General features: G+C 57.3%; 1 protein-coding gene across 1 annotated transcript in view; it reads left to right on the forward strand.

Annotated features, from left to right (window-relative positions):
• Positions 1-8,692: 8,692 nt before the first annotated feature.
• Positions 8,693-25,288, forward strand: part of ube2s (ubiquitin-conjugating enzyme E2S) — a 124,093-nt gene continuing 107,497 nt past the window's right edge. The window contains exons 1-2 of the mRNA XM_072489196.1: positions 8,693-8,789; positions 16,320-16,467. Of these exons, the coding sequence (XP_072345297.1) occupies positions 8,781-8,789; positions 16,320-16,467 (157 nt within the window). The 5' untranslated portion in view covers positions 8,693-8,780. The remainder of the gene's footprint in view (positions 8,790-16,319; positions 16,468-25,288) is intronic.

Genomic DNA, 25,288 nt, shown 5'->3' on the forward strand with positions numbered 1-25,288 from the left:
GGGAGGACGTGCAGACTCCGCACAGACAGGGACCCAAGGCCGGGAATCGAACCCGGGGCCCTGGCGCTGTGAAGCAATTGTGCTATCCACAGTGCGACCGTGCTGCCCAGAATGGGTGTGTCCAGAACCAGGGGTCGCAGCCTGAGGATTCGGGGTAAACCATTGCGGACCGAGATCAGGAGACACTTCACACGAAGAGTGGGGAGCCCGTGGAATTCGTTACCACAGGGCGCAGATGATGCTAAAACATTGAATATATTCACGAGGCGGCTGGTTATCGCACTCGGGGCGAATGGGATCAGAGGCTATGGGGAGAGAGCAGGATTAGGCTATTGAGTTGGATAATCAGCCACGATCGTGATTAATGGCGGAGCAGGCTCGAAGGTCCACAAGGCCTCGTCCTGCTCCTACCTTCGATGCATCGATGTGTGTATGTATTCTTTGGGGGGGGTGTATTTGAATTAATGATTGCTAAGATGTTCACTGTATGTTTTAACAAGGTGAACTTCAGATCAGAGAAGAAACATGGTTTTGCTTTGCAAAAATACGTATCCATTTCTGGTCTGCCACCATCCGTAGAGTGGGCCGTGTGCTCCCCACACCACAAAATTGTGGGTCAGGTGAGCTCCGTGACGCACTTTGGGGTCCTCTAAACCCTGGCCCATAACACGGTGTGCAACTACTTATAAAGGTGAAAAATGCCGATAAAAAGATTTGGGGGGGAAAAAAAGTGTTGCTAACTTTTGCCTCAGTTCAATTGCTCTGTTGTATCCCCTTTGCTCTCAGTCACCAGGCATAGAACATAGAACGATACAGCGCAGTACAGGCCCTTCGGCCCACGATGTTGCACCGAGACAAAAGCCATCTAACCTACACTATGCCATTATCATCCATATGTTTATCCAATAAACTTTTAAATGCCCTCAATGTTGGCGAGTTCACTACTGTAGCAGGTAGGGCATTCCGCGGCCTCACTACTCTTTGCGTAAAGAACCTACCCCTGACCTCTGTCCTATATCTATTACCCCTCAGTTTAAGGTTATGTCCCCTCGTGCTAGCCATATCCATCCGCGGGAGAAGGCTCTCACTGTCCACCCTATCCAACCCCCTGATCATTTTGTATGCCTCTATTAAGTCTCCTCTTAACCTTCTTCTCTCCAACGAAAACAACCTCAAGTCCATCAGCCTTTCCTCATAAGATTTTCCCTCCATACCAGGCAACATCCTGGTAAATCTCCTCTGCACCCGCTCCAAAGCCTCCACGTCCTTCCTATAATGCGGCGACCAGAACTGTACGCATTACTCCAAATGCGGCCGTACCAGAGTTTTGTACAGCTGCAACATGACCTCCCGACTCCGGAACTCAATCCCTCTACCAATAAAGGCCAACACACCATAGGCCTTCTTCACAACCCTATCAACCTGGGTGGCAACTTTCAGGGATCTATGTACATGGACACCTAGATCCCTCTGCTCATCCACACTTCCAAGAACTTTACCATTAGCCAAATATTCTGCATTCCTGTTATTCCTTCCAAAGTGAATCACCTCACACTTCTCTACATTAAACTCCATTTGCCACCTCTCAGCCCAGCTCTGCAGCTTATCTATGTCCCTCTGTAACCTGCTACATCCTTCCACACTGTCGACAACACCACCGACTTTAGTATCGTCTGCAAATTTACTCACCCACCCTTCTGCGCCTTCCTCTAGGTCATTGATAAAAATGACAAATAGCAACGTCCCCAGAACAGATCCTTGTGGTACTCCACTTGTGACTGTACTCCATTCTGAACATTTCCCATCAACCACCACCCTCTGTCTTCTTTCAGCTAGCCAATCTCTGATCCACATCTCTAAATCACCCTCAATCCCCAGCCTCCGTATTTTCTGCAATAGCCTACCGTGGGGAACCTTATCAAACGCTTTGCTGAAATCCATATACACCACATCAACTGCGCTACCCTCGTCTACCTGTTCAGTCACCTTCTCAAAGAACTCGATAAGGTTTGTGAGGCATGACCTACCCTTCACAAAGCCATGCTGACTATCCCTGATCATATTATTCCTATCTAGATGTTTATAAATCTTGTCTCATATAATACGTGGCGGTATCTACCGCCACGTGGTTGAAGTCCGAATAATGATCAATAATCCAACACACCACTTAGTAAGAGTTAAATCAACGGTCATTTATTATATACAGTAATCAATACTCATGCATAAATTCTACATCTAAGCTACTTCTACAACTAACAGGCCAATACTTAACTCGGAACTGGCCCACCGGGTCAGGGAAACGAATGGCCTTTCGTTTGGGTTCTGAGCCTGCGGGATTCGAAGTTGGTACAGATTGGTAGCTAGGAGCGCCTATCTCGTAGCGAGCGTTGAAGTAAGACTTACGGGATGTTTCGCGGTGGCTGGACCGGTCACTGTCAAGGGTTGGTCTGCGTTGCTGAGCGACCCGGTCCGAAGAAGAAGCAGAAGGGGTGCAGGAGGGGTAGCAGAAGGGTCGATTTGAACTCGGACTCTATTCTTGTAGACCCCAGGGGCTTCCCGCCTTTCGGGAATCACTTGGTTCGATTTTCTCCAATGCTGGAGCGATTCCTTGATCGATGGGCGGTCTTGAGGTGGTCGTTCACCTCCCTTTGTGTCGGCTTCTGTTGGCGCCGACGAGTCTGGGTTGGCTTTGCGTATCTAAAATGTTGCACATTGTTCCCGGGGATTGCTCATTAGTATTCAGATGGCTGGTGTTTTATTGTGCTGATGGCTACAGGTATCAATCTTGTCTGGCCTTCCCAGAGGTGAATACACAGTCTACCTGTAGCTGCTTGTTTTAGTCCTGTTGGCTGATTTTCCCATCAGCCTTTGCCGTTCGCCATTTTAAATCGGGGTCAGCCATTTTAACTGGCGACAAAACGTAACGTGAAGGTTTGTGGGCTTGGTAAATACATCGAAAACAGGAGCAGGAGGAGGCATTTTCAAGCCTGCTCCTCCGTTACGATCGTGGGCGATCTTCGTTCAATACCCTGATCCCGCCTTTCGCCCCCCCCCTTCCATATCCCTGGATTCCTTTAGCCCCAAAAGCTACCAGGAATCGGCCGGGTAAACCTTGGCTGCACTCCCTCCATACCAAGAACATCCTTCCTCAGAGAAGGAGACCAAAACCGCCCACAATACCCCAGGTGTGGCCTCACCAAGGCCCTGTACAATTGCAGCAAGACCTCCCCATTTCCTCTACTCGAATCCTCTCGCAATGAAGGCCTCCTTTACTGCCTGCTGCACCTGCCTGCTTACCTTCAGCGACTGGGCAGCACGGTCGCACAAGTGATTAGTACTGTTGCTCCAGGGTCCCAGGTTCGATTCCCCGCTGGGTCACTGTCTGTGCGGAGTCTGCACGTCCTCCCCGTGTCTGCGTGGGTTTCCTCCGGGCGCTCCAGTTTCCTCCCACGGTCCAAAGATGTGCAGGTTAGGTGGATTGGCCGCGATAAATTGTCCCTTAGTGTCCAAAGATGTACAGGTTAGGTGGATTGGCCGTGTTAAATTGTCCCTTAGTGTCCAAAGATGTGCAGGTGAGGTGGATTGGCCGTGTTAAATTGTCCCTTAGTGTCCAAAGATGTACAGGTGAGGTGGATTGGCCGCGTTAAATTGTCCCTTAGTGTTCAAAGATGTACAGGTTAGGTGGATTGGCCGTGTTAAATTGTCCCTTAGTGTCCAAAGATGTGCAGGTGAGGTGGATTGGCCGTGTTAAATTGTCCCTTAGTGTCCAAAGATGTACAGGTTAGGTGGATTGGCCATGTTAAATTGTCCCTTAGTGTCCAAAGATGTACAGGTTAGGTGGATTGGCCGTGTTAAATTGTCCCTTAGTGTCCAAAGATGTACAGGTTAGGTGGACTGGCTGTGTTAAATTGTCCCTTAGTGTCCAAAGATGTACAGGTTAGGTGGATTGGCCGTGTTAAATTGTCCCTTAGTGTCCAAAGATGTACAGGTTAGGTGGATTGGCCGTGTTAAATTGTCCCTTAGTGTCCAAAGATGTACAGGTTAGGTGGATTGGCCGTGTTAAATTGTCCCTTAGTGTCCAAAGATGTACAGGTTAGGTGGATTAGCCGTGTTAAATTGTCCCTTAGTGTCCAAAGATGTACAGGTTAGGTGGATTGGCCGTGTTAAATTGTCCCTTAGTGTCCAAAGATGGACAGGTTAGGTGGATTGGCCGTGTTAAATTGCCCTTAGTGTCCAAAGATGTACAGGTTAGGTGGATTGGCCGTGTTAAATTGTTCCTTCGTGTCCAAAGATGTACAGGTTAGGTGGATTGGCCGTGTGAAATTGTCCCTTAGTGTCCAAAGATGTACAGGTTAGGTGGATTGGCCGTGTTAAATTGCCCCTTAGTGTCCAAAGATGTACAGGTTAGGTGGATTGGCCGTGTTAAATTGACCCTTAGTGTCCAAAGATGTACAGGTTAGGTGGATTGGCCGTGTTAAATTGTCCCTTAGTGTCCAAAGATGTACAGGTTAGGTGGATTGGCCGTGTTAAATTGCCCCTTAGTGTCCAAAGATGTACAGGTTAGGTGGATTGGCCGTGTTAAATTGCCCCTTAGTGTCCAAAAAGGGGTTGTTGGGTTACAGGGTTAGGGTGGAAGTGAGGGCTTAAGCGGGCCGGTGCAGACTCGAAGGGCCGAATGGCCTGAAAAATGGCAGATGGAGTTTAACCCTGATAAGTGCGAGGTGATTCATTTTGGTCGGACAAATTTGAACGCGGATTACAGGGCCAGCGGCAGGGTCCTGAGGAATGTGGAGGAACAGAGAGATCTCGGGGTTCATGTCCACAGATCTCTGAAGGTTGCCACTCGAGTGGATAGAGCCGTGAAGAAGGCCTATAGTGTGTTAGCGTTTATTAACAGGGGGCTTGAGTTTAAGAGCCGCGAGGTTATGCTGCAACTATACATGACCCTGGTGAGACCACATTTGGAGTATTGTGTGCAGTTCTGGTCACCTCGCTCGAGGAAGGATGTGGAAGCTTTGGAAAGGGTGCAGAGGAGATTTACCAGGATGCTGCCTGGATTGGAGGATAGGTCTTATGAGGAAAGGTTGAGGGATTGGAGGATAGGTCTTATGAGGAAAGGTTGAGGGATTGGAGGGTGGGTCTTATGAGGAAAGGTTGAGGGATTGGAGGATAGGTCTTATGAGGAAAGGTTGAGGGATTGGAGGATAGGTCTTATGAGGAAAGGTTGAGGGATTGGAGGATAGGTCTTATGAGGAAAGGTTGAGGGATTGGAGGATAGGTCTTATGAGGAAAGGTTGAGGGATTGGAGGATAGGTCTTATGAGGAAAGGTTGAGGGATTGGAGGATAGGTCTTATGAGGAAAGGTTGAGGGATTGGAGGATAGGTCTTATGAGGAAAGTTTGAGGGATTGGAGGGTGGGTCTTATGAGGAAAGGTTGAGGGATTGGAGGATAGGTCTTATGAGGAAAGGTTGAGGGATTGGAGGATAGGTCTTATGAGGAAAGGTTGAGGGATTGGAGGATAGGCCTTATGAGGAAAGGTTGAGGGATTGGAGGATAGGTCTTATGAGGAAAGGTTGAGGGAGCTAGGGCTTTTCTCTTTGGAGCGGAGGAGGATGAGAGGCGACTTAATAGAGGTTTATAAGATGATGAGGGGGACAGATAGAGTGGACGTTCAGAGACTATTTCCTCGGGTGGATGTAGCTGTCACAAGGGGGCATAACTATAAGGTTCAGGGTGGGAGATATAGGAGGGATGTCCGAGGTAGGCTCTTTACTCAGAGAGCGGTTAGGGCGTGGAGTGGACTGTCTGCTGTGATAGTGGAGTCGGGACACTTGAGGAACTTTCAAGCGGTTCTTGGATAGGGACATGGAGCACACCAGAACGATTGGGAGTAGGTCGATTTGATCCTAGTTTCCGACTAGTTTGGCACAGCATCGTGGGCCGAAGGGCCTGTTCCTGTGCTGCGCAGCTCTATGATGTGGAGATGCCGGCGTTGGACTGGGGTGGGCACAGTAAGAAGTCTTACAACACCAGGTTAAAGGTTTGTTTCGATGTCACTAGCTTTCGGAGCGCTACTCCTTCCTCAGGTGAATGAAGAGGTTCCAGAAACATATATATAGACAGATTCAAAGATGCCAAACAATGCTAGGAATGCGAGCATTAGCAGGTGATTAAATCTTTACAGATCCAGAGATGGAGTAACCCCAGGTTAAAGAGGTGCGAATTGTGTCAAGCCAGGACAGTTGGTAGGATTTTGCAGGCCAGATGGTGGGGGATGAATGTAATGCGACATGAATCCCAGGTCCCGGTTGAGGCCGCACTCGTGTGTGCGGAACTTGGCTGTAAGTTTCTGCTCGGCGATTCTGCGTTGTCGCGGGTCCTGAAGGCCGCCTTGGGGAACGCTTACCCCGGACCCCTGAACGCCCTCGACTGCTGAAGTGTTCCCCGACTGGAAGGGAACGTCCCTGCCTGGCGATTGTCGCGCGATGTCCGTTCATTCGTTGTCGCAGCGTCTGCGTGGTCTCGCCAATGTACCGCGCTTCGGGACATCCTTTCCTGCAGCGTATGAGGTAGACAGCATTGGCCGGGTCGCACGTGTATGTACCGCGCACCTGGTGGGTGGTGTTCTCGCGTGTAATGGTGACGATCTGGCACGTCTTGCAGAGATTGCCGTGGCAGGGTTGTGTGGTGTCACGGTCGCTGTTCTGAAGACTGGGTAGTTTGCTGCAAACAATGGTTCGTTTGAGGTTGCGCGGTTGTTTGAAGGCAAGTAGCGGGGGGGTGGGGATGACCTTGGCAAGATGTTCGTCTTCATCGATGACGCGTTGATGGCTGTGAAGAAGATGGCGTCGTTTCTCCGCTCCGGGGAAAGTACTGGGCGACGAAGGGTGTTCTGTCGGTTCTATGGATGTTCTAGGTGCACGAGGCCACAAAGCTCTCGCTGAGTCTTTGAATTTACACCCATTGTCCGGGTCTTGCTGCGTTTGGACCCGGACGGCTTCGTTACCTGAGGAGTCGCGCATGGCGCTGAGCGTTGGTCGTCCGCGAGCATCCCCACTCCCGACCGTACGATGGAGAAACGGTCATCGATGAAGCAGCTGATGGTTGGGGCCTAGGACACGGCCCCGCAGGGATGTCCCGGAGCGGAGATGATTGACCTCCAACCACCACGACCCTCTTCCTTTGTGCCGTGAATGACTCCAACCAGCGGGGAGCTTCCCCCCCCCCCCCGCCCCCCCCCCGACTCCAGTTTAGCTCGGGCTCCTTGATGCCGTGCTCGAATCGAAGAGGCGAGTCGAAACCAGTTTCTGCTTGGTTCTCACAAGGGTCAGGTCTTATTTTTTAAAAACAGTGTTGGAAGATCTCTCTTTCTCAAATAACAAAGATATTGAGTAGCATTGGTTAAAGGGTAATTGTAAGTTATTGTCTGATGAACAAAATTAAACTAAAGCGTTGAGGTCCCGGGATGGTAACAAGGGAGATGGAGATGGAGGGAGGAGGGGGTGGGGGGTGGTGTGGGATCAATAGGATCGCCTGTTCGCAGAACGGGCATGGCCTCTTTCAACGCAGTCTCTTTCTGGTGTATGGACAATCAGTGCACTTGAGGGCTTGAGCACCGTAATCCGGGTCGACTTTACCCGCCCGGTGACCCGGGTAGTGTCCTAGGCCCCAACCATAGTCCGCTGTTTTTTTTAAACCAAAAGATGGCGTCTCCAGTAGTGCGGAACTCCCTCAGCGGCGGCGCAGAAGGCGCCAAAGGAGGGCGGGGTGATGAAGATCCCCCCCGGTCACCTCCGTCTCTTCCTCGCGCTCCTCCTCTCTCTTCGCCGTCTGCTCCGCATTGCGTCTCCTGGGTGGGGGGGGGGGGCTGGTGAGAAGGTTTGCGTTGGCGACAGGGGGGTGGGGGGCGCGTCGGGGAAGGGGGGGGGGGGGGCGACGTCAAGCCGGGGCGACGCGCGGCCATCTTCCCGCCCGGAGAGCGGCCAAGGCCAACCGGTCCACCCGAGCTCCCTCGTCTTCCGTTTCCTTGTCCGCCTCGGCAGGTTGTAGAAGGGCCAAGTCGAGGAGAAGAACGTCAATTGGCCAAAGCGGCCATTTTGGCCACCCGGCGGGAAGGCGACCAATTTCGGCCGATGACCAGGCGATACCGTTCACCTCGCGCGAAAGGGGGTCCGGGTTCGTGAATCTTATTTGTTCATCTTATTTTCTTAAATTCTCATCTTTTGACGGGGGGGGGATGCCCCTTTAAATGGCATTTTGGAGATCCGCGCAGCCTCATTGGTGGAGCGGGATGTCAATCAGGCTCGATCCCGGGCCCCTGATTGGCGGAGGGCGCGGCCGGAAGTCCCGTCCCCGCGAGCGGCGGTTGGGCGCGTCGGTTGGGATTCGAATTTTCGAAGGGCGGCCAACGGAGGGCGGGGCGGAGACACACGTGGGGCGGGGGATCCGATTGGTTGGCGATGGGCCAGGAGGCGGGGCGGGCGGCCAGCGGGGGCCGACGCGGATTGGCGGCGGAGCAGTGGGCGGACCCACGTGGGGGCGAGGCGGCCGTCGATTGGTCGGGGTGGGGAAGGGGGCGGGGCGGGCGCCGGGCGGGAGCCGCTGCTGATTGGTCGGGGGAGGGGAGCGGGGTAGGTGATTGGCTGGAGGCGGCTAAAAGGGGGCGGGTCCGGATAGGCGGGGTGGGGGGGGAGGGGGAATCTCGGCGGCGGCGGCCCAAAGGCGAGAGAGAGGCGGCGGAGAGGGGGAGCGGCGGAGAGAGCGAGTGAGTCCCGGGGGAATGGCGTCGGTGAGTACCGCTCCCCCCCCCCCCCCCCCCCCCCCTGCACTCCCGCCTCCCAGCCCGGCCACCCCCGACTCCGCTCACCTCCAGGCTTCGGGCCTAGCCGCCCCCCCCCCCCTCCTCGCACCGCGCAGGCGCCGCTGCAGTCACTCCGTATTGTGGGACCCCCCCAGCGCGCATGCGCCGGGCCGCCAGCGCGCAGGCGCCGCTCCGCCGGGCCGCCAGCGCGCAGGCGCCGCTCCGCCGGGCCGCCAGCGCGCAGGCGCCGCTGCCGGCGGCTCCCCTCCCAGCGCGCAGGCGCCGGTGCCGACGCTCCGCCGGGCCGCCAGCGCGCAGGCGCCGCTGCCGGCGGCTCCCCTCCCAGCGCGCAGGCGCCGGTGCCGACGCTCCGCCGGGCCGCCAGCGCGCAGGCGCCGCTGCCGGCGGCTCCCCTCCCAGCGCGCAGGCGCCGGTGCCGTCGCTCCGCCGGGCCGCCAGCGCGCAGGCGCCGCTGCCGGCGGCTCCCCTCCCAGCGCGCAGGCGCCGGAGCCGTCGCTCCGCCGGGCCGCCAGCGCGCGGGCGCCGCTGCCGGCGGCTCCCCTCCCAGCGCGCAGGCGCCGCTGCCGGCGGCTCCCCTCCCAGCGCGCAGGCGCCGCTGCCGGCGCTCCGCCAGCGCGCAGGCGCACTCGGCCATTCTGCCCCATTCAGGATGTGGAGGGGCTGAGTGGCCGCATTTCCTCCCCCACCAGGTGGGTGCTGAGGGCAGGGGGTCGTGGGGTCAAACTGAGGGGGTCAGGGAGGGTCGTGGGGTCAAACTGAGGGGGTCAGGGAGGGTCGTGGGGTCAAACTGAGGGGGTCAGGGAGGGTCGTGGGGTCAAACTGAGGGGTTCAGGGAGGGTCCTGGGGTCAAACTGAGGGGGTCAGGGAGGGTCCTGGGGTCAAACTGAGGGGGTCAGGGAGGGTCCTGGGGTCAAACTGAGGGGGTCAGGGAGGGTCCTGGGGTCAAACTGAGGGGGTCAGGGAGGGTCCTGGGGTCAAACTGAGGGGGTCAGGGAGGGTCCTGGGGTCAAACTGAGGGGGTCAGGGAGGGTCCTGGGGTCAAACTGAGGGGGTCAGGGAGGGTCCTGGGGTCAAACTGAGGGGGTCAGGGAGGGTCCTGGGGTCAAACTGAGGGGGTCAGGAAGGGTCCTGGGGTCAAACTGAGGGGGTCAGGGAGGGTCCTGGGGTCAAACTGAGGGGGTCAGGGAGGGTCCTGGGGTCAAACTGAGGGGGTCAGGGAGCGTCCTGGGGTCAAACTCAGGGGGTCAGAGAGCGTCCTGGGGTCAAACTCAGGGGGTCAGAGAGCGTCCTGGGGTCAATGGAGGCTGAGGGCCCCCCCCGTCTCGCTCTCTCTCTCCCCCGTCTCGCTCTCTCTCTCCCCCGTCTCGCTCTCTCTCTCCCCCGTCTCGCTCTCTCTCTCCCCCGTCTCGCTCTCTCTCTCCCCCGTCTCGCTCTCTCTCTCCCCCCCGTCTCGCTCTCTCTCTCCCCCCGTCTCGCTCTCTCTCTCCCCCCGTCTCGCTCTCTCCCCCCCCCCCCGTCTCGCTCTCTCCCCCCCCCCCCGTCTCGCTCTCTCCCCCCCCCGTCTCGCTCTCTCTCCCCCCCCCCGTCTCGCTCGCTCTCTCTCCTCCCGTCTCGCTCGCTCTCTCTCCTCCCGTCTCGCTCTCTCTCTCCCCCGTCTCGCCCTCTCTCCCCCGTCTCGCTCTCTCTCTCCCCCCGTCTCGCTCTCTCTCTCCCCCGTCTCGCTCTCTCTCCCCCCGTCTCGCTCTCTCTCTCCCCCCGTCTCGCTCTCTCTCTCCCCCCGTCTCGCTCTCTCTCTCCCCCCGTCTCGCTCTCTCTCTCCCCCCGTCTCGCTCTCTCTCTCCCCCCGTCTCGCTCTCTCTCTCCCCCCGTCTCGCTCTCTCTCTCCCCCCGTCTCGCTCTCTCTCTCCCCCCGTCTCGCTCTCTCTCTCCCCCCGTCTCGCTCTCTCTCTCCCCCCGTCTCGCTCTCTCTCTCCCCCCGTCTCGCTCTCTCTCTCCCCCCGTCTCGCTCTCTCTCTCCCCCCGTCTCGCTCTCTCTCTCCCCCCGTCTCGCTCTCTCTCTCCCCCCGTCTCGCTCTCTCTCTCCCCCCGTCTCGCTCTCTCTCTCTCCCCCCGTCTCGCTCTCTCTCTCCCCCCGTCTCGCCCTCTCTCCCCCGTCTCGCTCTCTTCCCCCGTCTCGCTCTCTCTCTCCCCCCGTCTCGCTCTCTCTCCCCCCGTCTCGCTCTCTTCCCCCGTCTCGCTCTCTCTCTTCCCCCGTCTCGCTCTCTCTCTTCCCCGTCTCGCTCTCTCTCTTCCCCCGTCTCGCTCTCTCTCTTCCCCCGTCTCGCTCTCTCTCTTCCCCCGTCTCGCTCTCTCTCTTCCCCCGTCTCGCTCTCTCTCTTCCCCCGTCTCGCTCTCTCTCTTCCCCCGTCTCGCTCTCTCTCTTCCCCCGTCTCGCTCTCTCTCTTCCCCCGTCTCGCTCTCTCTCTTCCCCCGTCTCGCTCTCTCTCTTCCCCCGTCTCGCTCTCTCTCTTCCCCCGTCTCGCTCTCTCTCTTCCCCCGTCTCGCTCGCTCTCTTCCCCCGTCTCGCTCGCTCTCTTCCCCCGTCTCGCTCGCTCTCTTCCCCCGTCTCGCTCGCTCTCTTCCCCCGTCTCGCTCGCTCTCTTCCCCCGTCTCGCTCGCTCTCTTCCCCCGTCTCGCTCGCTCTCTTCCCCCGTCTCGCTCGCTCTCTTCCCCCGTCTCGCTCGCTCTCTTCCCCCGTCTCGCTCGCTCTCTTCCCCCGTCTCGCTCGCTCTCTTCCCCCGTCTCGCTCGCTCTCTTCCCCCGTCTCGCTCGCTCTCTTCCCCCGTCTCGCTCGCTCTCTTCCCCCGTCTCGCTCGCTCTCTTCCCCCGTCTCGCTCGCTCTCTTCCCCCGTCTCGCTCGCTCTCTTCCCCCGTCTCGCTCGCTCTCTTCCCCCGTCTCGCTCGCTCTCTTCCCCCGTCTCGCTCGCTCTCTTCCCCCGTCTCGCTCGCTCTCTTCCCCCGTCTCGCTCGCTCTCTTCCCCCGTCTCGCTCGCTCTCTTCCCCCGTCTCGCTCGCTCTCTTCCCCCGTCTCGCTCGCTCTCTTCCCCCGTCTCGCTCGCTCTCTTCCCCCGTCTCGCTCGCTCTCTTCCCCCGTCTCGCTCGCTCTCTTCCCCCGTCTCGCTCGCTCTCTTCCCCCGTCTCGCTCGCTCTCTTCCCCCGTCTCGCTCGCTCTCTTCCCCCGTCTCGCTCGCTCTCTTCCCCCGTCTCGCTCGCTCTCTTCCCCCGTCTCGCTCGCTCTCTTCCCCCGTCTCGCTCGCTCTCTTCCCCCGTCTCGCTCGCTCTCTTCCCCCGTCTCGCTCGCTCTCTTCCCCCGTCTCGCTCGCTCTCTTCCCCCGTCTCGCTCGCTCTCTTCCCCCGTCTCGCTCGCTCTCTTCCCCCGTCTCGCTCGCTCTCTTCCCCCGTCTCGCTCGCTCTCTTCCCCCGTCTCGCTCGCTCTCTTCCCCCGTCTCGCTCGCTCTCTTCCCCCGTCTCGCTCGCTCTCTTCCCCCGTCTCGCTCGCTCTCTTCCCCCGTCTCGCTCGCTCTCTTCCCCCGTCTCGCTCGCTCTCTTCCCCCGTCTCGCTCGCTCTCTTCCCCCGTCTCGCTCGCTCTCTTCCCCCGTCTCGCTCGCTCTCTTCCCCCGTCTCGCTCGCTCTCTTCCCCCGTCTCGCTCGCTCTCTTCCCCCGTCTCGCTCGCTCTCTTCCCCCGTCTCGCTCGCTCTCTTCCCCCGTCTCGCTCGCTCTCTTCCCCCGTCTCGCTCGCTCTCTTCCCCCGTCTCGCTCGCTCTCTTCCCCCGTCTCGCTCGCTCTCTTCCCCCGTCTCGCTCGCTCTCTTCCCCCGTCTCGCTCGCTCTCTTCCCCCGTCTCGCTCGCTCTCTTCCCCCGTCTCGCTCGCTCTCTTCCCCCGTCTCGCTCGCTCTCTTCCCCCGTCTCGCTCGCTCTCTTCCCCCGTCTCGCTCGCTCTCTTCCCCCGTCTCGCTCGCTCTCTTCCCCCGTCTCGCTCGCTCTCTTCCCCCGTCTCGCTCGCTCTCTTCCCCCGTCTCGCTCGCTCTCTTCCCCCGTCTCGCTCGCTCTCTTCCCCCGTCTCGCTCGCTCTCTTCCCCCGTCTCGCTCGCTCTCTTCCCCCGTCTCGCTCGCTCTCTTCCCCCGTCTCGCTCGCTCTCTTCCCCCGTCTCGCTCGCTCTCTTCCCCCGTCTCGCTCGCTCTCTTCCCCCGTCTCGCTCGCTCTCTTCCCCCGTCTCGCTCGCTCTCTTCCCCCGTCTCGCTCGCTCTCTTCCCCCGTCTCGCTCGCTCTCTTCCCCCGTCTCGCTCGCTCTCTTCCCCCGTCTCGCTCGCTCTCTTCCCCCGTCTCGCTCGCTCTCTTCCCCCGTCTCGCTCGCTCTCTTCCCCCGTCTCGCTCGCTCTCTTCCCCCGTCTCGCTCGCTCTCTTCCCCCGTCTCGCTCGCTCTCTTCCCCCGTCTCGCTCGCTCTCTTCCCCCGTCTCGCTCGCTCTCTTCCCCCGTCTCGCTCGCTCTCTTCCCCCGTCTCGCTCGCTCTCTTCCCCCGTCTCGCTCGCTCTCTTCCCCCGTCTCGCTCGCTCTCTTCCCCCGTCTCGCTCGCTCTCTTCCCCCGTCTCGCTCGCTCTCTTCCCCCGTCTCGCTCGCTCTCTTCCCCCGTCTCGCTCGCTCTCTTCCCCCGTCTCGCTCGCTCTCTTCCCCCGTCTCGCTCGCTCTCTTCCCCCGTCTCGCTCGCTCTCTTCCCCCGTCTCGCTCGCTCTCTTCCCCCGTCTCGCTCGCTCTCTTCCCCCGTCTCGCTCGCTCTCTTCCCCCGTCTCGCTCGCTCTCTTCCCCCGTCTCGCTCGCTCTCTTCCCCCGTCTCGCTCGCTCTCTTCCCCCGTCTCGCTCGCTCTCTTCCCCCGTCTCGCTCGCTCTCTTCCCCCGTCTCGCTCGCTCTCTTCCCCCGTCTCGCTCGCTCTCTTCCCCCGTCTCGCTCGCTCTCTTCCCCCGTCTCGCTCGCTCTCTTCCCCCGTCTCGCTCGCTCTCTTCCCCCGTCTCGCTCGCTCTCTTCCCCCGTCTCGCTCGCTCTCTTCCCCCGTCTCGCTCGCTCTCTTCCCCCGTCTCGCTCGCTCTCTTCCCCCGTCTCGCTCGCTCTCTTCCCCCGTCTCGCTCGCTCTCTTCCCCCGTCTCGCTCGCTCTCTTCCCCCGTCTCGCTCGCTCTCTTCCCCCGTCTCGCTCGCTCTCTTCCCCCGTCTCGCTCGCTCTCTTCCCCCGTCTCGCTCGCTCTCTTCCCCCGTCTCGCTCGCTCTCTTCCCCCGTCTCGCTCGCTCTCTTCCCCCGTCTCGCTCGCTCTCTTCCCCCGTCTCGCTCGCTCTCTTCCCCCGTCTCGCTCGCTCTCTTCCCCCGTCTCGCTCGCTCTCTTCCCCCGTCTCGCTCGCTCTCTTCCCCCGTCTCGCTCGCTCTCTTCCCCCGTCTCGCTCGCTCTCTTCCCCCGTCTCGCTCGCTCTCTTCCCCCGTCTCGCTCGCTCTCTTCCCCCGTCTCGCTCGCTCTCTTCCCCCGTCTCGCTCGCTCTCTTCCCCCTAAAATCCTAGAGTATAGACATCTCCCTCCGACAGTGCGGCGCTCCCTCAGTACTGGCACCGGGGGGAGTGTCGGCCTGGATTATGGAGCTCAAATCCTAGAGTATAGACATCTCCCTCCGACAGTGCGGCGCTCCCTCAGTACTGGCACCGGGGGGAGTGTCGGCCTGGATTATGGAGCTCAAATCCTAGAGTATAGACATCTCCCTCCGACAGTGCGGCGCTCCCTCAGTACTGGCACCGGGGGGAGTGTCGGCCTGGATTATGGAGCTCAAATCCTAGAGTATAGACATCTCCCTCCGACAGTGCGGCGCTCCCTCAGTACTGGCACCGGGGGGAGTGTCGGCCTGGATTATAGCGCACAAATCCTAGAGTATAGACATCTACCACCGACAGTGCAGCGCTCCCTCAGTACTGCCACCGGGGGGAGTGTCGGCCTGGATTATGGAGCTCAAATCCTAGAGTATAGACATCTCCCTCCGACAGTGCAGCGCTCCCTCAATAATGGCACCGGGGGGAGTGTCGGCCTGGATTATGGAGCTCAAATCCTAGAGTATAGACATCTCCCTCCGACAGTGCAGCGCTCCCTCAGTACTGGCACCGGGGGGAGTGTCGGCCTGGATTATAGCGCTCAAATCCTATAGTATAGACATCGCCCTCCGACAGTGCAGCGCTCCCTCTTTACTGGCACCGGGGGGAGTGTCGGCCTGGATTATAGCGCTCAAATCCGAGAGTATAGACATCTCCCGACAGTACGGCGCTCCCTCAGTACTGGCACCGGGGGGAGTGTCGGCCTGGATTATAGCGCTCAAATCCGAGAGTATAGACATCTCCCTCCAACAGTACGGCGCTCCCTCAGTACTGGCACCGGGGGGAGTGTGGGCCTGGATTATGGAGCTCAAATCCTAGAGTATAGACATCTCCCTCCGACAGTGCGGCGCTCCCTCAGTACTGGCACCGGGGGAGCGTGGGCCTGGATTATGGAGCTCAAATCCTAGAGTATAGACATCTCCCTCCGACAGTGCAGCGCTCCCTCAGTACTGGCACCGAGGGGAGTGTCAGCCTGGATTATAGCGCTCAAATCCTAGAGTATAGACATCTCCCTCCGACAGTGCGGCGCTCCCTCAGTACTGGCACCGGGGGGAGTGTGGGCCTGGATTATAGCGCTCAAATCCTCGAGTATAGACATCTCCCTCCGACAGTGCAGCGCTCCCTCAGTACTGGCACCGGGGGGAGTGTGGGCCTGGATTATGGAGCTCAAATCCTAGAGTATAGACATCTCCCTCCGACAGTGCGGCGCTCCCTCAGTACTGGCACCGGGGGGAGTGTGGGCCTGGATTATAGCGCTCAAATCCTAGAGTATAGACATCTCCCTCCGACAGTGCAGCGCTCCCTCAGTACTGGCACCGGGGGGAGTGTGGGCCTGGATTATGGAGCTCAAATCCTAGAGTATAGACATCTCCCTCCGACAGTGCGGCGCTCCCTCAGTACTGGCACCGGGCGGAGGGTCGGCCTAGATTATGGAGCTCAAATCCTAGAGTATAGACATCTCCCTCCGACAGTGCAGCGCTCCCTCAGTACTGGCACAGGGGAGAGTGTCGGCCTGGATTATGGAGCTCAAATCCTAGAGTATAGACATCTCCCTCCGACAGTGCAGCGCTCCCTCAGTACTGTCACCGGGGGGAGTGTCGGCCTGGATTATGGAGCTCAAATCCTAGAGTATATACATTTACCTCCGACAGTGCAGCGTTCCCTCAGTACTGGCACCGGGGGGAGAGTGGGCCTGGATTATGGAGCTCAAATCCTAGAGTATAGACATCTCCCTCCGACAGTGCGGCGCTCCCTCAGTACTGGCACCGGGGGGAGTGTTACCCGCAGCGACTGTCACTGTCCCATCTTTCCCTAACTCTCTCCCTCTCCGGCAGAATTCCAATATGGAGAACCTCCCACCTCACATAATCCGCCAAGTTTGGAAGGAAATCTCCACGCTATCCTCGGAGCCTCCAGAAGGAATCAAGATTTACACGAATGAGGAAGACATCACCGATCTACAGGCAACGATCGAAGGGCCAGGTACGACCGTGTCCGCTCCCTGTTACCCGCGGGATTAGTTTGGGGATTGATACAGGGCTACTGGGAGAGATCGGGGCAGTGGGATTAGTTTGGAGATTGATACAGGGCTATGGGGAGAGAGCGGGGCAGTGGGATTAGTTTGGGGATTGATACAGGGCTATGGGGAGAGAGTGGGACAGTGGGATTAGTTTGGGGATTGATACAGGGCTATGGGGAGACAGGGGGCAGTGGGATTAGTTTGGGGATTGTTACAGGGCTATGGGGAGAGAGAGGGACAGTGGGATTAGTTTGGGATTGATACAGGGCTATGGGGACAGAGCGGGGCAGTGGGATTAGTTTGGGGATTGTTACAGGGCTATGGGGAGAGAGAGGGACAGTGGGATTAGTTTGGGATTGATACAGGGCTATGGGGACAGAGCGGGGCAGTGGGATTAGTTTGGGGATTGATACAGGGCTATGGGGAGAGAGAGGGGCAGTGGGATTAGTTTGGGGATTGATACAGGGCTATGGGGACAGAGCGGGGCAGTGGGATTAGTTTGGGGATTGATACAGGGCTATGGGGAGAGAGCGGGACAGTGGGATTAGTTTGGGATTGATACAGGGCTATGGGGAGAGAGTGGGGCAGTGGGATTAGTTTGGGGATTGATACAGGGCTATGGGGCGAGAGTGGGGCAGTAGGATTAGTTTGGGGATTGATACAGGGCTATGGGGAGAGAGCGGGGCAGTGGGATTAGTTTGGGGATTGATACAGGGCTATGGGGAGAGAGCGGGGCAGTGGGATTAGTTTGGGGATTGACACGGCTATGGGGAGAGAGCGGGGCAGTGGGATTAGTTTGGGGATTGATACAGGGCTATGTAGAGAGCGGGGCAGTGGGATTAGTTTGGGAATTGATACAGGGCTATGGGAGAGAGAGGGACATTGGGATTAGTTTGGGGATTGACACAGGGCTATGAGAGAGAGCGGGGCAGTGAGATTAGTTTGGGGTTGATACAGGGCTATGGAGAGAGAGCGGGGCAGTGGGATTAGTTTGGGGATTGATACAGGGCTCTGGGGAGAGAGCGGGGCAGTGGGATTAGTTTGGGAATTGACACAGGGCTATGAGAGACAGCGGGGCAGTGGGATTAGTTTGGGGTTGATACAGGGCTATGGGGAGAGAGCGGGGCAGTGGGTGTAGTTTGGGGATTGACACAGGGCTATGAGAGAGAGCGGCGCATTGGGATTAGTTTGGGGATTGACACAGGGCTATGTGAGAGAGCGGGGCAGTGTGATTAGTTTGGGGATTGATACAGGGCTATGGGGAGAGAGCGGACAGTGGTATTAGTTTGGGGATTGATACAGGGCTATGGGGCGAGAGCGGATAGTGGGATTAGTTTGGGGATTGATACAGGGCTATGGGGAGAGAGTGGGTCAGTGGGATTAGTTTGGGGATTGATACAGGTCTATGGGGAGAGAGCGGGACACGGGGATTAGTTTGGGGATTGATACAGGGCTATGGGGAGAGAGCGAGGCAGTGGGATTAGTTTGGGGATTGATACAGGACTATGGGGAGAGAGCGGGATAGTGGGATTAGTTTGGGGATTGACACGGCTATGGGAGAGAGTGGGGCAGTGGGATTAGTTTGGGGATTGATACAGGGCAATGGTGAGAGAGCGGGGCAGTGGGATTAGTTTGGGATTGATACAGGACTATGGGGAGAGAGCGGGATAGTGGGATTAGTTTGGGGATTGACACGGCTATGGGAGAGAGTGGGGCAGTGGGATTAGTTTGGGAATTGATACAGGGCTATGGGGAGAGAGTGGGGCAGTGGGATTAGTTTGGGGATTGATACCGGGCTACGGGGAGAGCAGGGCAGTGGGATTAGTTGGGGATTGAGACAGGGCTGTGGGGCGAGAGCGGGCCAGTGGGATGAGTTTGGGGATTGATACAGGACTATGGGGAGAGAGTGGGGCAGTGGGATTAGTTGGGGGATTGATACAGGGCTATGGGGAGAGAGCGGGACAGTGGGGTTAGTTTGGGGATTGATACAGGGCTATGGGGAGAGAGCGGGGCAGTGGGATAGTTTGGGGATTGGTACAGGGCTATGAGGAGAGTGGGGCAGTGGGATTAGTTTGGGGATTGATACAGGGCTCCTGGGAGAGAGCGGGGCAGTGGGATTAGTTTGGGGATTGATACAGGGCTATGGGGAGAGAGCGGGGCAGTGGGATTAGTTTGGGGATTGATACAGGGCTATGGGGACAAAGCGGGGCAGTGGGATTAGTTTGGCGATTGATACAGGGCTATGGGGGGAGGGGGGGGGAAGAGTGGTGCAGTCGTATTAGTTTGGGGATTGATTCAGGGCTATGGGTAGAGCGGGGCAGTGGGATTAGTTTTGGGATTGATACAGGGCTATGGGGATAGAGCGGGGCAGTGGGATTAGTTTGGGGATTGAGACAGGGCTATGGGGAGACAGCGGGCCAGTGGGATTAGTTTGGGGATTGATACAGGGCTATGGGGAGAGAGCGGGGCAGTGGGATTAGTTTGGGGATTGATACAGGGCTATGGGGAGAGAGCGGGGCAGTGGGATTAGTTTGGGGATTGATACAGGTCTATGGGGAGAGAGCGGGACACGGGGATTAGTTTGGGGATTGATACAGGGCTATGGGGAGAGAGCGAGGCAGTGGGATTAGTTTGGGGATTGATACAGGGCTATGGGGAGAGAGCGGGGCAGTGGGATTAGTTTGGGGATTGATACAGGTCTATGGGGAGAGAGCGGGACACGGGGATTAGTTTGGGGATTGATACAGGGCTATGGGGATAGAGCGGGGCAGTGAGATTAGTTTGGGGTTGATACAGGGCTATGGGGAGAGAGCGGGGCAGTGGGATTAGTTTGGGGATTGATACAGGGCTCTGGGGAGAGAGCGGGGCAGTGGGATTAGTTTGGGAATTGACACAGGGCTATGAGAGACAGCGGGGCAGTGGGATTAGTTTGGGGTTGATACAGGGCTATGGGGAGAGAGCGGGGCAGTGGGTGTAGTTTGGGGATTGACACAGGGCTATGAGAGAGAGCGGGGCATTGGGATTAGTTTGGGGATTGACACAGGGCTATGGGGAGAGAGCGGGGCATTGGGATTAGTTTGGGGATTGATACAGGTCTATGGGGAGAGAGCGGGACACGGGGATTAGTTTGGGGATTGATACAGGGCTATGGGGAGAGAGCGAGGCAGTGGGATTAGTTTGGGGATTGATACAGGACTATGGGGAGAGAGCGGGATAGTGGGATTAGTTTGGGGATTGACACGGCTATGGGAGAGAGTTGGGCAGTGGGATTAGTTTGGGGATTGATACAGGGCAATGGTGAGAGAGCGGGGCAGTGGGATTAGTTTGGGATTGATACAGGACTATGGGGAGAGAGCGGGATAGTGGGATTAGTTTGGGGATTGACACGGCTATGGGAGAGAGTGGGGCAGTGGGATTAGTTTGGGAATTGATACAGGGCTATGGGGAGAGAGTGGGGCAGTGGGATTAGTTTGGGGATTGATACCGGGCTACGGGGAGAGCAGGGCAGTGGGATTAGTTGGGGATTGAGACAGGGCTGTGGGGCGTGAGCGGGCCAGTGGGATGAGTTTGGGGATTGATACAGGACTATGGGGAGAGAGTGGGGCAGTGGGATTAGTTGGGGGATTGATACAGGGCTATGGGGAGAGAGCGGGACAGTGGGGTTAGTTTGGGGATTGATACAGGGCTATGGGGAGAGAGCAGGGCAGTGGGATAGTTTGGGGATTGGTACAGGGCTATGGGGCGAGAGCTGGGCAGTGGGTTTAGTTTGGGAATTGATACAGGGCTATGCGGAGAGTGGGGCAGTGGGATTAGTTTGGGGATTGATACAGGGCTCCTGGGAGAGAGCGGGGCAGTGGGATTAGTTTGGGGATTGATGCAGGGCTATGGGGGGGGGAATGAGTGGTGCAGTCGGATTAGTTTGGGGATTGATTCAGGGCTATGGGTAGAGCGGGGCAGTGGGATTAGTTTGGGGATTGATACAGGGCTATGGGGAGAGAGCGGGGCAGTGGGATTAGTTTGGGGATTGATACAGGGCTATGGGGAGAGAGCGGGACAGTGGGATTAGTTTGGGATTGATACAGGGCTATGGGGAGAGAGCGGAACAGTGGGATTAGTTTGGGGATTAATACAGGGCTATGCTGAGAGAGCGGTGCAGTGGGATTAGTTTGGGGTTTGACACAGGGCTATGGGGAGTTAGTGGAGCAGTGGGATTAGTTTGGGGATTGATACAGGGCTATGAGGAGAGAGCGGGGCAGTGGGATTAGTTTGTTGATTGATACAGGGCTATGGGGAGAGCGGGGCATTGGGATTAGTTTGGGGATTGATACAGGGCTATGGGGGTGCGGGAAGAGTGGTGCAGTCGGATTAGTTTGGGGATTGATTCAGGGCTGTGGGGAGAGCGGGACAGTGGGATTAGTTTGGGTTTGATACAGGGCTATGAGGAGAGAGCGGGACAGTGTGATTAGTTTGGGGATTGATACAGGGCTATGGGGACAGAGCGGGGCAGTGGGATTAGTTTGGGGATTGATACAGGGCTATGGGGGTGGGGGAAGAGTGGTGCAGTCGGATTAGTTTGGGGATTGATTCAGGGCTATAGGTATAGCGGGGTAGTGGGATTAGTTTGGGGATTGATACAGGGCTATGGGGAGAGAGCGGAGCAGTGGGATTAGTTTGGGGATTGACACAGGGCTATGGGACGAGAGCGGGGCAGTGGGTTTAGTTTGGGGAGTGATACAGGGCTATGTAGAGAGCGGGGCAGTGGGATTAGTTTGGGAATTGATACAGGGCTATGGGGAGAGAGCGGGGCAGTGGGATTAGTTTGGGGATTGATACAGGGCTATGGGGAGAGAGTGGGACAGTGGGATTAGTTTGGGGATTGATACAGGGCTATGGGGAGAGAGTGGGGCAGTGGGATTAGTTTGGGGATTGATACAGGGCTATGGGGAGAGAGCGGGGCAGTGGGATTAGTTTGGAGATTGATACAGGGCTATGGGGAGAGAGCGGGGCAGTGGGATTAGTTTGGGGATTGATACAGGTCTGGGGAGAGAGCGGGACACGGGGATTAGTTTGGGGATTGATACAGGGCTATGGGGAGAGAGCGAGGCAGTGGGATTAGTTTGGGGATTGATACAGGGCTGTGGGGAGAGAGCGGGACAGTGGGATTTGTTTGGGGATTGATACAGGGCTGTGGGGAGATAGCGGGGCAGTGGGATTAGTTTGGGATTGATACAGGGCTATGGGGAGAGAGCGGGATCGTGGGATTAGTTTGGGGATTGACACGGCTATGGGAGAGAGTGGGGCAGTAGGATTAGTTTGGGGATTGATACAGGGCTATGAGGCGAGAGCAGATAGTGGGATTAGTTTGGGGATTGATACAGGGCTATGGGGAGAGAGCGGGGCAGTGGGATTAGATTGGGGATTGATTCAGGGCTATGGGGAGAGCGGGGCAGTGGGATTAGTTTGGGTTTGATACAGGGCTATGAGGAGAGAGTGGGTCAGTGGGATTAGTTTGGGGATTGATACAGGGCTATCGGGACAAAGCGGGGCAGTGGGATTAGTTTGGCGATTGATACAGGGCTATGGGGGGAGGGGGGGAAGAGTGGTGCAGTCGGATTAGTTTGGGTATTGATTCAGGGCTATGGGTAGAGCGGGGCAGTGGGATTAGTTTGGGGATTGATACAGGGCTATGGGGAGAGAGCGGGGCAGTGGGATTAGTTTGGGGATTGACACAGGGCTATGGGGAGACAGCGGGCCAGTGGGATTAGTTTGGGGATTGATACAGGGCTATGGGGAGAGAGCGGGGCAGTGGGATTAGTTTGGGGATTGATACAGGGCTATGGGGAGAGAGTGGGACAGTGGGATTAGTTTGGGGATTGATACAGGGCTATGGGGAGAGAGTGGGGCAGTGGGATTAGTTTGGGGATTGATACAGGGCTATGGGGAGAGAGTGGGACAGTGGGATTAGTTTGGGATTGATACAGGGCTATGGGGAGAGAGCGGGGCAGTGGGATTAGTTTGGGGATTGATACAGGGCTATGGGGAGAGAGTGGGACAGTGGGATTAGTTTGGGGATTGATACAGGGCTATGGGGAGAGAGCGGGGCAGTGGGATTAGTTTGGGGATTGATACAGGGCTATGGGGAGAGAGCGGGGCAGTGGGATTAGTTTGGGGATTGATACAGGTCTATGGGGAGAGAGCGGGACACGGGGATTAGTTTGGGGATTGATACAGGTCTATGGGGAGAGAGCGAGGCAGTGGGATTAGTTTGGGGATTGATACAGGGCTGTGGGGAGAGAGCGGGACAGTGGGATTTTGGGGATTGATACAGGGCTGTGGGGAGAGAGCGGGGCAGTGGGATTAGTTTGGGATTGATACAGGGCTATGGGGAGAGAGCGGGATCGTGGGATTAGTTTGGGGATTGACACGGCTATTGGAGAGAGTGGGGCAGTAGGATTAGTTTGGGGATTGATACAGGGCTATGGGGAGAGAGTGGGGCTGTGGGATTAGTTTGGGGATTGATACTGGGCTGCGGGGCAGTGGGATTAGTTGGGGATTGAGACAGGGCTGTGGGGCGACAGCGGGCCAGTGGGATTAGTTTAGGGATTGATACAGGACTATGGCGAGAGAGTGGGGCAATGGGATTAGTTGGGGGATTGATACAGGGCTATGGGGAGAGAGCGGGACAGTGGGGTTAGTTTGGGGATTGATACAGGGCTATGGGGAGAGAGCGGGGCAGTGGGATTAGTTTGGGGATTGATGCAGGGCTACGGGAAGAGAGCGGGGCAGTGGGATTAGTTTGGGAATTGATACAAGACTATGGGGGGGAGGAAGAGTGGTGCAGACGGATTAGTTTTGGGATTGATACAGGGCTATGGGGAGAGAGCGGGCAGTGGGATTAGTTTGGGGATTGATACAGGGCTATGGGGCGAGAGCGGATAGTTGGTTTAGTTTGGGGATTGATACAGGGCTATGGGGAGAGAGGGGGCAGTGGGATTAGTTTGGGGATTGATCCAGGGCTAAGGGGTGAGAGCGGTGCTGTGGGATTAGTTTGGGGATTGATACAGGGCTATGGGGGGAGAGTGGGATTAGTTTGGGTTTGATACAGGGCTATGAGGAGAGAGCGGGACAGTGCGATTAGTTTGGGGATTGATACAGGGCTATGGGGAGAGAGCGGGACACGGGGATTAGTTTGGGGATTGATACAGAGCTACTGGCAGAGAGCGGGGTAGTGGGATTAGTTTGGGGATTGATACAGGTCTTTGGGGAGAGAGCGGGACACGGGGATTAGTTTGGGGATTGATGCAGGGCTACGGGAAGAGAGCGGGGCAGTGGGATTAGTTTGGGGATTGATACAGGGCTATGAGGAGAGAGCGGGGCAGTGGGATTAGTTTGGGGATTGATACAGGGCTATGGGGAGAGCGGGGCAGTGGGATTAGTTTGGGGATTGATACAGGGCTATGGGGGTGGGGGAAGAGTGGTGCAGTCGGATTAGTTTGGGGATTGATTCAGGGCTGTGGGGAGAGCGGGACAGTGGGATTAGTTTGGGTTTGATACAGGGCTATGAGGAGAGAGCGGGACAGTGTGATTAGTTTGGGGATTGATACAGGGCTATGGGGACAGAGCGGGGCAGTGGGATTAGTTTGGGGATTGATACAGGGCTATGGGGGTGGGGGAAGAGTGGTGCAGTCGGATTAGTTTGGGGATTGATTCAGGGCTATAGGTATAGCGGGGTAGTGGGATTAGTTTGGGGATTGATACAGGGCTATGGGGAGAGAGCGGAGCAGTGGGATTAGTTTGGGGATTGACACAGGGCTATGGGACGAGAGCGGGGCAGTGGGTTTAGTTTGGGGAGTGATACAGGGCTATGTAGAGAGCGGGGCAGTGGGATTAGTTTGGGAATTGATACAGGGCTATGGGAGAGAGAGGGACATTGGGATTAGTTTGGGGATTGACACAGGGCTATGAGAGAGAGCGGGGCAGTGGGATTAGTTTGGGGTTGATAAAGGGCTACGGGGAGAGAGCTGGACAGTGCGATTAGTTTGGGGATTGATACAGGGCTATGGGGACAGATCGGACAGTGGTATTAGTTTGAGGATTGATACAGGGCTATGGGGCGAGAGCGGATAGTGGGATTAGTTTGGGGATTGATACAGGGCTATGGGGAGAGAGCGGGGCAGTGGGATTAGTTTGGGGATTGATTCAGGGCTATGGGGAGAGCGGGGCAGTGGGATTAGTTTGGGTTTGATACAGGGCTATGAGGAGAGAGTGGGTCAGTGGGATTAGTTTGGGGATTGATACAGGGCTATCGGGACAAAGCGGGGCAGTGGGATTAGTTTGGCGATTGATACAGGGCTATGGGGGGAGGGGGGGGAAGAGTGGTGCAGTCGGATTAGTTTGGGTATTGATTCAGGGCTATGGGTAGAGCGGGGCAGTGGGATTAGTTTGGGGATTGATACAGGGCTATGGGGAGAGAGCGGGGCAGTGGGATTAGTTTGGGGATTGACACAGGGCTATGGGGAGACAGCGGGCCAGTGGGATTAGTTTGGGGATTGATACAGGGCTATGGGGAGAGAGCGGGGCAGTGGGATTAGTTTGGGGATTGATACAGGGCTATGGGGAGAGAGTGGGACAGTGGGATTAGTTTGGGGATTGATACAGGGCTATGGGGAGAGAGTGGGGCAGTGGGATTAGTTTGGGCATTGATACAGGGCTATGGGGAGAGAGCGGGGCAGTGGGATTAGTTTGGGGATTGATACAGGGCTATGGGGAGAGAGCGGGGCAGTG

This window comes from Scyliorhinus torazame, chromosome 23 (assembly GCF_047496885.1).
Source record: "Scyliorhinus torazame isolate Kashiwa2021f chromosome 23, sScyTor2.1, whole genome shotgun sequence".
In the NCBI taxonomy this organism is placed as follows: domain Eukaryota; kingdom Metazoa; phylum Chordata; class Chondrichthyes; order Carcharhiniformes; family Scyliorhinidae; genus Scyliorhinus; species Scyliorhinus torazame.